At 33.0% G+C, this 15,666-nt stretch overlaps 1 protein-coding gene and 1 long non-coding RNA gene across 3 annotated transcripts; one reads left to right on the forward strand and one right to left on the reverse strand.

The window, feature by feature from the left end:
- Nucleotides 1-3,610: 3,610 nt before the first annotated feature.
- Nucleotides 3,611-13,249, reverse strand: LOC114392978. Of its 2 annotated transcripts, XR_003662443.1 has the most exons (5): nucleotides 12,776-13,249; nucleotides 12,622-12,688; nucleotides 12,468-12,533; nucleotides 4,137-4,359; nucleotides 3,611-3,965 (listed from the first exon to the last, which is right to left on the reverse strand). It is a non-coding gene; the product is annotated as an uncharacterized LOC114392978 (long non-coding RNA). The 2 variants fall into 2 exon arrangements; XR_003662442.1 differs by lacking the exons at nucleotides 3,611-3,965; nucleotides 4,137-4,359 and having other exon boundaries at nucleotides 11,875-12,533; nucleotides 12,776-13,239.
- LOC114392977 (pollen receptor-like kinase 5) lies at nucleotides 6,720-11,247 on the forward strand. The gene is made up of 3 exons (XM_028354238.1): nucleotides 6,720-7,368; nucleotides 8,767-9,402; nucleotides 10,368-11,247. The coding sequence occupies exons 1-3, from the start codon at nucleotides 6,720-6,722 to the stop codon at nucleotides 11,033-11,035; spliced, it is 1,953 nt and encodes a 650-aa protein (XP_028210039.1). The 3' UTR covers nucleotides 11,036-11,247.
- Nucleotides 13,250-15,666: the final 2,417 nt, after the last annotated feature.

Raw genomic sequence — 15,666 nt, forward strand, 5'->3', positions numbered from 1 at the left:
CTAACACCTCTCTACTTATTATTTACTCTATTTATTTATTTTTATTATTTATAAAAACAAACTATATTTTATTTCCTATCAAATGAATAAATAAAATATCCTTTTTATTTTCTCTCAAATCATTATTTTAATTAATAAAGTATTTCTCCTTATCTATTTAATCATAAAAACCACATCATTTTTCTTAAAATTATTTATTTATATATATAAATCTTTTTTTTAAATTAGTTTACAAAAAAATGAGATGTTACAAAGGGACCTCAACTCATCTAAGATTCTAGATAGAGGGTCCTTATGACTAGTACACCGCCATTAACACTAGATGAATGATGACTCATGTTGGTTCCTAAGTTGTGGTTCTTTCTTGTTGGGGGTTTGAAAAAAAGGTAAAAGCTATGGTTCCAAAAGAACTCAAGATAAGTGTGATAAGCAAGAAGAAAGTATTATGCAATAATAAGATAAGCTAGGTGTGACTAGTAAAGAAAATAAACTATGAAAGTAAGCAACAGGTTAAAGTGAAAGAAATGTAAACTAGGCGGTTCCTAAGAGTGTTTGGATGACCTCATTTAAGGTTTCCAACAAAACACTCACTATCCTAAGGGAAAATTGCCTAAAATTATTACACACAAATGGAAGTAGGGTGACCTATTGGAGGCTCCCAACTTACTTCCAATGAAAGGCCTTTTTGTTACAAAATTTGAAAGCAATAAAAGTAAGCAATTGTCAATTACAAAATTACAAAAAGGTCCTCAATTTTGGTGGTTGTTCTCTCTTTGATGATTCATTCAATTTGGAGTGCTTCTTAGTCCAATAGCTCTTAAGGTGGTTTTCCCTTGCTTCTTGACTCAAATTCTTCAAGGGATGGCACCAATCCTCCTTCCCAATTCCCTATATGGCAACTCACAAACAAGATTTAAACAAAGAGACAAGAAATAACCAAAGACCAAAAAAATGAAATGAAAGCTAAACCAATAGAGTTTTAACAAGACAAATTTTCAAGGATTATTCAACAATTAAAGCAATGAAAAACACATAAAAGCAAGCTAGGACTCAAAGAGAAACTTAGAATGGCTCTAGAGTAGAGTAAAAAAAACTAAAAAAAGACTCAAGAAACCTCTAGTTTTGGAACTTGTTTTCACACTAATTTTCAATTGAAATTGCAGAACTAAGATTGGTATAAAATAGGCAACAATTATAGAACAAATTTCGAGCCAAAACAACAAGCACACTTCCCTTTCACTTTTTTTTCCTGGACACTGATTTTTCTGCCAACTTGTGTGATTTTTCTTATTTTTTTACTTTAATCCAAATCGTTTTTTTATTTTTTTTATAATTTTGTTCCAGATGTCTAGAAAATTCAATAAAAATTTCAGCTCAAAATTCGTAGTAACCAATTCCCAGTAATTTATACAAGTTCGTATGTTCAAGCTACCAGCACTAGCGATTTCAACCTAGAAATCAAGAGTAGTGTTCATGTTGCTTAAGGCTTGGATGGTTATAATTTGTATTTGCTTATGCTCAATTATCTTTAATAACACAAGTCAATAGAGCTAAAGACTTATTTGATTCACAAATCCAGCCACAACTCAGCACCACAACTCAACTTCATCATAGGCATCATGTAGAAAACTTAGAAAACAAAAAAAAAAGTTCAACAACAAGACTACTTCGAGGAATTGATTTAGAACATGTTATGAACTAAATAACATGCATGAATTAGACTCAAAATTCAAAAGATAGACTAAGAATGAAAAGAATACATGAACAAATGTATCTAGAATTCAATCAACAAAATAAAAATTCAACATAAACTTAGAACATAATGTGACAATTATTATGACTAAACATGACTCTAAGACAACATGGATCAAGTTACACTTAGATTTTTGTGTTTTTTTTTTCTAATCAATATTTTGGATGAAGATTTATATCTAAAGGTTTAGCACAAGAAGATTATGACTAAAAAATGTTAACACCTAAAATCAACACAAATACATGATTCAAGAGTAGAACTATAAAATTTAAACCATAGAAATGCAAGAACAAGTGTAGATCTAAGATTTAATCAGTTTATTTTTTTGAATCTACTCTAAAAAGCACCAAACCACAAGACAATGGAGAATATGCATGGAGAATAAGATGAAGAATAAGGCATTAAAGTGAATTGACCGAACAAAAAGATAGAAGAAGCAAAAGAACATCACCTAGATGAAGATGCTCTAATACCACATGATGTAGCTCCATGTAGAGCTTGTAGGCCTTGGATCTTCTTCATCAATGGAGTCCTTTGCTTCTTGAAGATGAATGGCAGCAAAATGGATAAAGAAGATGATTGGACACGCCACTTCAAGGAGAAGATGAGTCAAGAAGAAGCTCACCACCATAGGAAGCCATGGATAAGAGCTTCAAGGAAGGAGAAGATGAGTGGAGGGAGAAGGAGATAAGGAGCATGAAATTTAGTGCCTCAAATGAGGTCTGAACTTTGAAGTGTAATTCTCAAATGATCAAAGTTCAAAAAATGCACACACATGGCCTCTATTTATAGCCTAAGTGTCACCCAAAATTAGAGGAAAATTTGAATTTCTATTCAAACTTCACTTGAATTTGAAATTGAATTAGTGGAGCCAAAATTTCACTAATTATGATTAGTGAATTTTAGCTATGGTTCAGCCCACTAATCCAAGATCAAGTCCAAGATTCTCCACTAAGTGTGCTTAGGTGTCATGAGGCATGTAAAGCATGAAGGACATGCACAAAGTGTGACTAGATGATGTGGCAATGGGGTGTAGCAAACAAATGCTCACCTCCCCCTCTAAAATTTAATTGGATTGGGCTTCTCCCAAATCAATTAAATTTATTTCCAACCACACACATCAAATATTCACTTAATGCATGTGAAATTACAAAACTACCCCTAATACAAAAACTAGTCTAGGTGCCCTAAAATACAAGGGCTGAAAAATCCTACATTTCTAGGGTACCTTACCTATATTATGGAGCCCTAAATACAAGGCCCAAAAATAATGAAACATTAATCTAATATGTACAAAGATAAGCGGGCTCATACTTAGCCCATGGGCCAGAAATCTACTATAAGGCTCATGAGAACCCTAGGGCCTTCTCTTGCATCTCTGGTCCAATCTTTTTAGAGTCTTCTATCCAATGTCCTTGTGGGATAGGATTGCTTAGATTACGTAGGTTTTTCCCAAGGCTTTGACTTTGGCTACTGAGTTATACGAGGCATTGGTGAAAGTGATAAACAAAGGAGAAATAGAACAACTAGAAAAGGATATGCTATTGATTGAAGGTAATGCCAATTGCTCTCCTTTAGAGAGCAAGGCAAAAGGTAGGTCATCAACAGGATTTCAGCCTTCTTTTGGCCTATTTTTAATTTGTTCTTCTATTGTTATTCTGGCATTAATATATAATATGATTTGTGTGTTCAAGATTAGTGTAGAGATCTTCTCTAGCTACATGCATGTAAAATTAACTGCATTAAAGAGTATATGGAGATGCAAAACCACATGTTATGTTGGAGTTGTTCAAGACTCCAATCAGGGAGTATGAGAAGTATTAGTACTGCCATAGTAACAAGAAATGCAAAGGAGACTATCATTAATGATTAGTAAAGCACAATGAATGTTGAAATAATAGGTAAGAAGTCTAAAAAGGAAACTATAAACACATACATAGAATACAAACATTTTTATGCAATTATGTCTTTAACAATGTTAACTAGATGGAAAAAGCATTTACAAAAAATTTAAGCAAATAACCTCACGAAGAGCACTTTCACGATCTTTAATGGGAAATACATCCACTAACCCATATGATGTATCACATAATGACTGCACAAACTCCAATGAATCACGATAAGCCCCTTTCCAGAACTGAGACAAACTAATTGGTAATGGTGGCTTTGTGCTCGACTTTTCACTCTTCTACTTCAGGGATCCAAGATGCTTCTGCCAAAATAATATGGTAACCCCCAAACGAGGCCATAATAATGTGATATGTGAGAAATAATCTTTATCTTAGATTAAAAACTAGCAAAACATAAAGGAGAAAACGGAAATAAATCATCAGACCAATCTAAAAGTACATGGAAATTAACAAAAATCTAAAAAACGAGGTACCTGAAGAAATGGATTCGATGGAATCAAGATTGGACACTTCGATTGGAGATTGTAGCGAAACAAAGGTGGCTCGGGAAGGCACAAAGAGGAAGAAGAAGACGCAAACGTGGACTGAACCATTTCCACACAAAGGAGAAGAAGAAGAAGCGAAGCGGCCATGAAGGAAGAGTGAGAGGGAGTCGAAGAGTGGGAGCACCAACAGTTGTATTTGTGGCTTCGAACCCTGGAGGGGAGTCGAAGAGTGAGAGGGAGAGTCATAATACAGGGAGTGCGAGAGAGTAAAGGGAGAATATCAAATATTAAAATAAGAAAAAACCTTCTAAGACGGTTTTCGTAAGACCATCATGGAGTGGTTGTATTTATTTACAAAAATATCACCGTCTGATATACAAACGGTGTCGTAGAAAATACTTTTTCTAGTAGTGTATGTTTTTATTTTAAGAGCACTGATTTGTGGTGTTTCTTTTTTATTGTCGGTTATGTTTTAGCTCTACATAAAGAGCAATAACTTTTTGATAATCTATGTGCGTGCTTGCAATTATAAAATTCTCATCTTATATTTTCATGTATTTCCATATTTTCTATGTTATCTTTTGATTTGTTATTCCATATTACCACAAATTGGCACCATAGCTTTTTTCTTGTCTATGAGAACAGAAATATACATCAAGAAGGGAGACAAAAACAAATGTTCCTATTGCCATACCCATGTTTGATGACGAAAATTATAATTTTCAAAATTAAATCGGTTGTTAACCTGATCAAGACAGTTAGGATTACTTGTATTGGAGGTGTCATTGGAGTTGTACGTCGCTGAAGCTTCCTTTCAAGGTGTTCAGAGAGGGAGGAACAAAAAGGAGATTTTACAATGAGGAAGGATCCATGATATTATTATGCACACCTTCATAAATCCAAGGACTCTTAAAAGTGATTAATGATGGATCATATAAAATGTGATCCATCAAAGATATAGTTGATGTTAGGTCTATAAATAGAAATTCTTGATGTGAAACAAATCTCCCCCACATGATCACTCTAGATAAGAGAGAGATCATGTGAAGGGAGGATTTACAAGTTTTTTCAAAAAAAGGAAACATGAAGATTAATAAAGTATTGATGAAGTTTCTCTATCTAATGTATGAAAAATGTTTAATAGACACTCATTACGCTATTCAACACCTAGAGAGAAAAGAAAAAAAGAGAATCAAAATATAAGTAAGGAAGATTTATGATATGATAAAAAGAGAGATAAAGAAAAATAAGAGTTGTGAATAAGATGTTTAAAATTAAGAGTAATTTGTGTATCATTACTCATAATATATCTCTATATCTCTAGTATAAAACAAGAAACATCAGTTTTTTTGGTTTAGCAATGCCATAAATTTCAGTTGCTTATTATGGGATATTGAGACCCTCGATACTTTATGTGCTGCAGATAAGAAATATGACGAATAGAAACTGAAAGCCAAGGTTGGTAACCCTTTGATAGATTAGTAAAAGTAAACTTTTCATTCTAAAGTGGGCAAATAACATTAACAATAGAGGCAAATAATACTTTCCTAATAAAAAAACATGTTAGAGTATTTTTGCTAGTCTCTCTTTCTTAATATAGAAATTCTCCAATAATCCAATATGAATTCTTTTTATTATTTTGAGAAATTATTTTTGTACAATCGTAAGAGAACCGGGAATGCAGTGCGAGATAAAATGAGTAATGCGACGTGGAGAAATCTCTCTCTCTCTCTCTCTCTCTTTTAATATAGAAATTCTCCAATAATCCAATATGTATGTAGTCTTTTTTATTTTGAGAAATTATTTTTGTACAATCATAAGACAAATAGGAATGCAAGAGAAAAAATGTGTGAGATAAAATGAGTAATGCGATGTAGAGAAATAGGTAAAAACAATAATATTATTAGAAGTGTCGTAAAATATGTTGAACTCATGATATAACCTGTCTTTTTATATATAGAAATTCTCGTATGACTGGGTACTAATTATATCTACGTTCTTTATTGTAATTGCATAATAACAATGCCGCTATTGGGAAGTTCTTAGTTCTCATCAATATGTGTCGGAAAGAAATGCATGTATGACACAAAATAAAAACACATGGCACATACAAACTACGACCAACGTAACATCAGAATAACAACAAAGCACACACCAAACAAATAAAACTCACATAAAAATTATATGAATCAAGCTACGGCCAATGCAGTAGAAGACACTATCCTCATCAATAACAAGAAAAAACAGCTTTAAACTAACCCCTCTTCTTGATATAATATATGCTATTAAAAAAAAGTACCATAGAAAACAAGGTCCAAATTCAAATTAATACTATAGTATATGGCCGGCCTAACCAGCTTATTATTTGCATGTAGGACTTTGTCAATGTCACCCCTTAAACCATTGAATCATAATTTCCTATGCACACTTCCTTTCAAACTCTCGATAGTTCTTTGTTCTTAATTAGTTTCTCGATAGTTCTTTGTTCTTAATTAGTTTCATTATTCCCTCTATTATTTCCTTTCTCGTCAACCAATAACCCATTTTGGTTCAACCTGTGATCAACTTACTATGGCTCTTAGAAGAGCATATTATTGCCTTCTTATGCTGTTGGTGTTGGCCAATATTTGTTTTGTGCCATTGTTGGGAGACACAAATGCTCAAATTTTGATGAGGTTCAAAGCTTCCTTGTCCAATAACAATGCCTTAAACAACTGGGTGAACGAGTCTAGTTTATGTAGTTGGAGAGGTTTGTTATGCAACCACACTGACCAAACATTTTATGGTTTGAGACTAGAGAATATGAGTCTAGGGGGGAACATTGACGTAGACACCTTGTTTGAATTGCCAACTTTGACAAGCTTTAGTGTCATGAACAATACATTTGAGGGTCCAATTCCTGAGTTCAAAAAGCTTGTGAAGTTAAGGGCATTGTTTCTGTCCAATAACAAGTTCTCTGGTGATATTCCAGATGATGCTTTTGAGGGCATGACAAAACTGAAAAGGGTTTTCTTGGCAGAAAATGGCTTCACGGGTCATATTCCTAAGTCACTTGCTAACTTGCCTAGACTTTGGGATTTGGACTTGCGAGGGAACAGTTTTGGAGGCAATATACCAGAGTTTCGACAAAAGGTTTTCAGAAATTTTAATTTGTCAAATAACCAATTGGAGGGTCCAATACCAAAAGGCTTAAGCAACAAGGATCCAAGCTCATTTGCTGGTATGTTAATAGTCATCTTCTGTTTTTCACCAACAGACTTAGTTTTTAATTTGTTTGTTGTTTATCTTTTGCAGATTTAATTTATTTTATTTGTTTTGAACATCCATGTTTATTGATTACTTATTTAAACCTCACTCCTTTGCCAAACTAAGCCTCTTGCTTCCTATCACTCTTTGCTGCATAGATCATATATATATATATATATATATATATATATATATATATATATATATATATATATATATATATATAGTACATTTGAAAAATCTTGCAGCAGCATCATTAGCCTAAGAATAGACTTTAAATTAGACTTAGATACATACAACATACAAGGTTTTAAATTATAATTGTGGTTTCATAATGTTCCTTAATATTCTGAAAAATTTTGGACAAATACGGTCAATATGGATATAAAAATTGCGGTTGAAGCCGAAAACACAGTTATAGATCGTTTTCCAAAACCTAGTTTAGATTCTCTATAATATTCATCCTGTTTGTTTGATCTTCAATTTATTTTGCTATTAGTGACCCTCTTTTATGTTCTTCTCCTTTTTCTGTTTTGGGAGTGGGTGGAGGGGTAAATATTACTCACATACTCCTTATATCAAAAGGAAAAAAAAAATAATCTTCATCCTAACTAATCCTATTAATTTTAATTAAAAATTAATTTTTTTTTAATTTATCTTTCATTGAAACTTGATATTATGAATAAAAAAGAATCATTAAAATTAAAATCTTAATTAAATTAAAGATGTTTTAAAGATAGTAACATTAAATTAAACAAAATAAAGTTAGTTAAAATATTTCTTATTTAAAGCCAAGAAAACTTTTTTTTTTCTTTTATTTGAGACAGGAGGGATTACCATTTATTTTGAAAATTCAATGAGGTATTGTGTTTCTGGTTCACGTAATATTCCTAGAGGTTTATAAATACACGGGTAATACGTGTGAAGCTTTATAGACTTAACTCCCTGATACAGAAAAAGTTACAACTTACTGGTATTGGATTCAGATTTATGCATCAGCACAACTTGACTTAGTAATTCATTGATCGTCCATTCAAGTGCACATAATCCTTAAAGTTATCTTAGAAAAGATATATATCTTAGACTCGATCAAATGGTGAGTAAGATCTAAAACAAATTTTAAGATAAACATTTTACAATGAGATATTTATACTGTAGATCTATATTTTGTTAATATTGTCGGTATATGAGACATTCTTGCTATATAAAAAATATCAGAAAATATTTTTTTAGGTGAACCTAAAACTTGAACCTTAACTGCTTTATTATTAAGTCGGCTCTACTAAGACTGGTTACTAGATATTGTTTCTTTTTCTTCTTGTTGTTGGATTTTATCTCACATGTTCAATTTATTTGTTCTTGTGCAACACAGGCAACAAAGGCCTATGTGGAAAACCGATGAGTCCGTGCAATGAGATTGGCCGCAACGAGTCAAGATCAGAGGTTCCAAACCCTAATTCACCTCAAAGAAAGGGAAACAAACATAGAATCCTTATAACTGTCATTATAGTGGTGGCAGTGGTTGTTGTTGCTTCAATAGTAGCACTTCTATTTATCCGTAACCAAAGGAGAAAAAGGTTAGAACCCTTAATATTAAGCAAGAAGGAGAATTCCAAGAACAGTGGAGGCTTCAAGGAGTCACAATCATCCATTGATCTGACAAGTGATTTCAAGAAGGGTGCTGATGGGGAATTGAACTTTGTTAGGGAAGAGAAAGGGGGCTTTGATTTGCAAGACCTGCTTAGAGCTTCAGCTGTGGTTCTTGGTAGTGGCAGTTTCGGGTCCACATACAAGGCCATGATTTTGAATGGACCAACAGTCGTTGTGAAGAGGTTTAGGCACATGAACAACAATGTCGGGAAACAGGAGTTCATTGAGCACATGAAAAGGCTTGGAAGTTTGACACACCCTAATCTTCTCCCTCTTGCTGCATTCTACTACCGAAAAGAAGACAAGTTTTTGATTTATGACTATGCTGAAAATGGTAGCTTGGCCAGTCATCTACATGGTATGCCAATGTTTTACATTATAGGCTTGAATATATTTTTTTATTGTTAATAAATATCTATTTTTTGTGTTTTCTCATTGAGTCCCTAACGAGAATAACACTTATTTTTTTCTTGATATTTTGTTTTAGTTTATGATATATAAACAAACTTTGTGTTTGATCCTTAATAAATTAGTGAATCTTGTTTTAGTCTTGACTAATAACAAATGAAATTTTTTTATCAGAGAGCAAATAAAAAATTAGTTAATTTATCATGGACTAAAAATAAGTGTTAAGTATAAAAAATAAAATTATTATTTTATTAAAGACGCAAAACAAAAAAAAATTATTGAAAACAATCGTGAAAATCAAATACTTATTAAGAATAAAAATATATTTAAGTCTATATTATAATAACATATATTATAGTTATAGGCAGAGTCTTGTCACTCTAATTGGCTTCAATCAATTAATGAATTAAAAATGTTAATTAATCCTGACCACTTGAATCAATTCATTTTGTTAGAGATATGAAAAACACACTAGGTGGTGTAGGTGGTGAAGTAGTTCTATTGTTATGGTCAATAATATGTTTAAAATTTTATTAGTAACCAAGCCTAATAATAGGGTGTATGATATATGTAACCAATCTCATTTGGTCAATAATGCTTTTGTTGTTGTTGGAGAGATGTTCATATAATAGCTTAAGCTTTTGGAATAACTCAACAAGAGTTTGAACTTTTATCTCAATGAAAGTTGAGTTTAATTTCTATACAATAATTCTCAACTAATCAGAAATCATCATTGGTAAGAGTTTTAAAGTAATTATTGTAAACATCAATAAATTTATCATACATGTTATATATATGACAATTTGTAATTGGATGACACCATCAGTGCATAAACTATTTATTCATTAAAATTTAGTATAACTTCAAATTTAAAGAAAATTGATCACCATTACCATATTTTGCATTGACATGCAGGTAGAAATAACTCAATGCTAACCTGGTCAACCCGTTTGAAAATCATAAAAGGAGTAGCTAGAGGCTTAGCCTACCTCTATGAAAGCCTCCCTAGCCAAAACCTTCCACATGGTCATCTCAAGTCCTCCAATGTGATTTTGGACCATTCATTTGAGCCACACTTGACAGAGTATGGCCTTGTGCCAGTGATGAGCAAGAGCCACGCTCAGCAGTTCATGGCAGCCTACAAGGCCCCAGAAGTGATCCAATTTGGGAGGCCTAATGTGAAAAGTGATGTGTGGTGTCTTGGTATCATGATTCTAGAGCTACTAACAGGAAAATTCCCAGCAAATTATCTGAGGCATGGGAAGGGTAGGAACAATAATGCCGACTTGGCAACATGGGTGGATTCAGTAGTGAGAGAAGAGTGGACTGGTGAGGTGTTTGATAAAGACATTATGGGGACCAGGAATGGGGAGGGTGAGATGTTGAAGTTACTGAGGATTGGAATGTTTTGCTGCAAATGGAGTGTGGAGAGTAGGTGGGATTGGAGGGAGGCATTGGGAAAGATTGAGGAGTTAAAGGAGAAGGATAGTGATGAGGAGTACTACTCTTCTTATGTCAGTGAAGGGGATTTGTATTCAAGGACTATGACTAAAGATGAGTTCTCTATTTCTGTCACTAATTGATGATGAGTTTCAATAGCTCAATGTGGGGACATACATTGGATCAAGGGGTGGCTTCAACATTGCAGTTGTAGGTTTGGTTATTGGGATTTTGATTGAGGTCATTTTGAGGCCTAAAATTGTTTTTATGTTTGCACAAATGTAAAGAACATTTTATAATTATTGTCAAGATTTTTTTATATAGATTATTATTCATTTTAAGACTTTGTATCAATTCAGTGAAAAATCTAGATCAGATTTATATTTGTGTTGCACTGTAATGACTACAAATAGTTTTTTTTACACTACTAGAAAAAGCATTTTTTAGGACAGCGAAACGACGACGGTTATCCAATAACTATATTAGGCGGTGGCAATTTGGTAAATCCTGAGTTCTTCAAAGAAGACGATTTTTTGATAACCATCTTAGAAATTTCCATTCGACAGAGGTTTTGTCAAAATCGTCTTAGAATGGTTGTCATTCTAATTTAATTATTTTACTCCAAACTCATCTCACTTGCTTTCCTGCTTTTCTCCTCTCTCTCACCTCACTTGCGTTATTAGGGTTTAGTGAGACAGTAGTGGTGGGGCAGTGACAATATAGTGTGGAAACGACGAGGGTTATCCAATAACTATATTAGGCGGTGGCAATTTTGTAAATCCTGAGTTCTTCAAAGAAGACATTGCTGGTTAGGATCAAGGTCATTCAATATTCATAAATTATCCTTTTGATCGAATTTGAAAGATCATTGTTCTAGGAGCAATGTTCATTCATGAAACTCCAATAGCCACGGATTCAAAGTGCACAAAAGTTAATGGACATTCAACAAAGTAGCTATTTTGTTAATTACTTTAGCTAACAATTTAGGTGCCAAAGCTCATGCACAAGTTAAGTAGATACTATCTAAAAAGTATTATAAGAAAAAAAAGATGTCACTCTAATGAACTAAATCTCATAAAAATTACAGAAGCATCCATCCCACAATTCAAATATATACAGTAATATAATAGCAAAATATTGACCTTAATGACATCATTAATTCCATCAACTATGTAATCAAATATGGTTGTGAGCTCAGATTCAAATGCATGCCAATGATGAAGACATTTGCATATGATAATAGGCAATTACCACATAGAAGGAACCTAGCAACACAAGCAAGACAATAGCTATGATGGATGTTTCCAGAATAATAGTTAGCATGAATCCTAACATCATTTAAAAAAAAATGGATTTAAAGAAGAAAAAGAAAGTAGCAAGTTCCAAACATAACAAAATAGTAAGTAATTGGACATACACCACCCATGAACTTCACATGACACTAGGACTTCATAGGTATTATCCAATACACTCATATGTCTCCACCTTCACAGTATCCAGTAACAATGCAAACATAGCAAAAAGTACATTACTGCATATGCAATATAACAATTGAAACAGGGTGCTTTCTCTAACCTTCTCAACCCAAGCCTCTTTAAATTGCACAATGTAGGGATGCTAAATTCGAGCAATAAGAGCAGTCTACAATTCCCAAAACAGTCCACAATGGTCAAATCACAGAACTCGAAGCAAATCAACAAGCAAGAAATTGAAGAAACCAAAAACCTACCTCTTGATCAGTAGATCTTTTGCATCGTTCAGTCTGTCGCGCGAGCCTGATTTTCTTCAACACATACCTGCAATCCACAAACCAAACGAACCGTTAGTTCTCAAAATTTGAATAAACACAAACTAAACGCAAAAAAATCGAGATGCAAATGCACTTCTTCTTCTTCGCTTTTGTGGTTTACGAGAATCACGGTGCCAAACGCGCCACGACCGATCTTTCTCCAATGGACGCAATGAGCTCGAGTCCCTTGTGCAAGACCTATTTCTGCGGCGGAATACCTCGAGGCATTTCACTGCTTTCCCTATTTCCCCTCTCTTCCCATGGTACTCTGCGAGTCCCCATAGCCCCTCCGCCACCGCTTCCATCCAAATGCGATTCTGCTTCCATTCAAATGTGTAGCTCTTTCCATGGAGTGGAATGCGGGGAAAAGGAACAGAGTGACATGGAGAAGAGGAAAAGATGTGAGGAGAAAGAGGAAAGAGGAACAGACGCGGAGAAATGAATGCAAGGGAAAGGAATGAATGGAGGGAATTAAAAGTTGAAAATAAAAAATATTAAGAAGACAAACAGATGCAAAGAAATTTTCTCAGGGAGGACGGGTTTTTCTAGAAACGATGTTAAAATCTAAGTTTAAAGACGGTGTTAACAGCACCAGTCTTTAAAAAGTTTCATTTAATTACAAAAGGACCACCACCAATCAACAAGGACGGTGTATCCATAACTGTTTTTAAATATATGTCGTAAAATAAACATTTTTTAGTAGTGTATACGTGTATCGTCACAAACCAATAAAAGTTAGCTATTTAACCGTATCATATTAGTCATTAAAAACTATTTTAAATTAAAACAACTTCTAAAAAAATTATCCAATCTCTCTTTTTCTTCTCTTTGGTAACTCTTCTAGTTCTATTCTCCCATCTCCAAAACTCCAACACTATTTTTTCGGCCACCATCCTCCACTTGAGCATTGTCAACTTATGTTAAATGTTATGCTTTTGAATATATCATATGTCATATCTTAATAATAACACTTCAAACAATTATTAGTAACTAAGTTTAACTACTTCAATTTTGGTTTATAGTAATTTGTCATTATTAAAACATTCAGTTCCTTAAGGGACTTTGTCTCATCATCAATTTGAAATTTTGAAGATGAAAATATCAAAAGTTTTTAGAAAAGTAATTTTATTATTTGATCTTACAAATTAAATATAATTAAAATAAATCATATTTAAAATACGAATGTACAATAACATTATAAACTCTCAATTTTATTCATAATCATAATGTCTATCTTAATTATTTTTTTAATGAGATAAAAATTACTCAAATTTTCAAAACAATAATTATTACAAAAATTTTCAAAGGAAACTTATGCATCGTAGCTGTTGGAATTCAGTTTCAATTTATAATTCAGGTGTAAAAAATTCATGCATAAGTAAATGGATGCACCATTCCGTTTTACAAGGAATAAGCATATATTTTGTCCGGATACCTCATTCCGTGTCAAAAGGGACAAAGTCAAAGGAAAACCGCAAAGTCTGGTTATTCTCTCTTGGGAGAGAGAAGAGAGAGCTCGATCTGTGTGGTTGTTACGTCCGTGAAAAGCTCAAACTGGCTAAAAAGGAAGCCAAAAATGGTTGCGAATTCTAGTTAGAGGAACTTGTATATCCTTAATCTTCTTTGTTGTTGAATACATTGTTTCAAACACCGAAAAGATACAAAGAAGCAAAGTACGCAAATAGAACACATCCAAGTCCTTTTGTCTCTCGGCATTGAAGGAGGGACAGAGGAGATTCAAAGAAGAAGAGCAAACATTGGCGTGGCGTTTGCTTCATTATAGGACCCTTTTGAAAATAGCAAACATAAGAAAAGAAAAAGAGATAATAAAAGAGGAAGAGAAAAAAGGAAGCAAGTTTAGAGCTAGGTCCTTTTGATAAGAGTTTTTGGTTTCTTTTCATTGGAAGAGTAAAAAAAAAGTGTAGTGTTTAGAAAGGAAAAGTAAGGAAAGTAATGTGGCTTCAAAAGAATCATTGGGACAAGAAGGATGTGGTGAAAGGAATAGTGGCAGTGGCAATAGATTCAGACAAGGGGAGCCAAAATGCTCTAAAATGGGCCATTGATCACCTCCTCACCAAAGGTTCAAATGTAGTTCTCCTTTATGTCAAGCATAAGCCATCTTCTCTTTCTGCATCAGCTTCTCTTATGACCCCAAGTAAGTATTCATTATTATACCTCATTCATGTTCTTTTCAGTCCCATGGTATGAAATAATAATATATAACACATTCTAATTTTACAATTATTTTTTACTACCCTTTGCACAATTAGGAATCGGATAAGGGGAAGTACTTATAAAAAATAAAAATAAACTGAATTGAATTGAACTTTTCGTGTAAGTCAAATTAACTTATGCACATCTAATTGCTGAGACATTAGATGAGAGCGTTTCTTAAAAAGTTGAGAAGAATTTATTTTTTTTATTTGCTTAAATGTTTTTAAAGAAATTTATTCAAATTGAACCATGAAGAGATGAAAAATAGTTTGGGGTAAGATTAAGATAAGTGATGTAATGAAGAGAAATAAAAATAAAAAACAAATAAATCATACAAAAAATTGTGTTGTAAAAGTTCAAGTAAGAGAATGATAAAAACTCAATATATAATAGCCTATGCATGAATGCCTCCTTAGATTATTTATGTATATATATTATTTGTTATAACTCGCATTTTAAGATGATATTAGATTTTATTTTAACAAAATTTGTTGGGCCTATCAGGCCACATGCTATCGGGTAGTCATCAGATCACTTGCAAATATTCGGTCTGCCAAATACACACTTGACATGTTCAACCCTTGGTGTGAGGGAGGTGTGTTCGAGATTTCAATCATCTAAAGAAATGATCAAATAAGTGTATATAAGAGGGAGTCAACGCTCACCTTACAAGCTGATTTTGTAGGATTGAGTTACACCCATAATATTCTAAAATGTTATATGAATTGTTCATGTTTAGTTTTAAAAAAATAAAAAAAAGAAAAAAGTTTC

Source organism: Glycine soja, chromosome 17, assembly GCF_004193775.1.
Source record: "Glycine soja cultivar W05 chromosome 17, ASM419377v2, whole genome shotgun sequence".
Lineage (NCBI taxonomy): Eukaryota > Viridiplantae > Streptophyta > Magnoliopsida > Fabales > Fabaceae > Glycine > Glycine soja.

Coding starts and splice junctions, on each gene's coding strand:
- LOC114392977 (XM_028354238.1), top strand. CDS start 6,720: ATGGCTCTTAGAAGAGCATATTATTGCCTTCTTATGCTGTTGGTGTTG. Junction 7,369..8,766: donor GGATCCAAGCTCATTTGCTG/GTATGTTAATAG, acceptor TGTGCAACACAG/GCAACAAAGGCCTATGTGGA. Junction 9,403..10,367: donor CTTGGCCAGTCATCTACATG/GTATGCCAATGT, acceptor ATTGACATGCAG/GTAGAAATAACTCAATGCTA.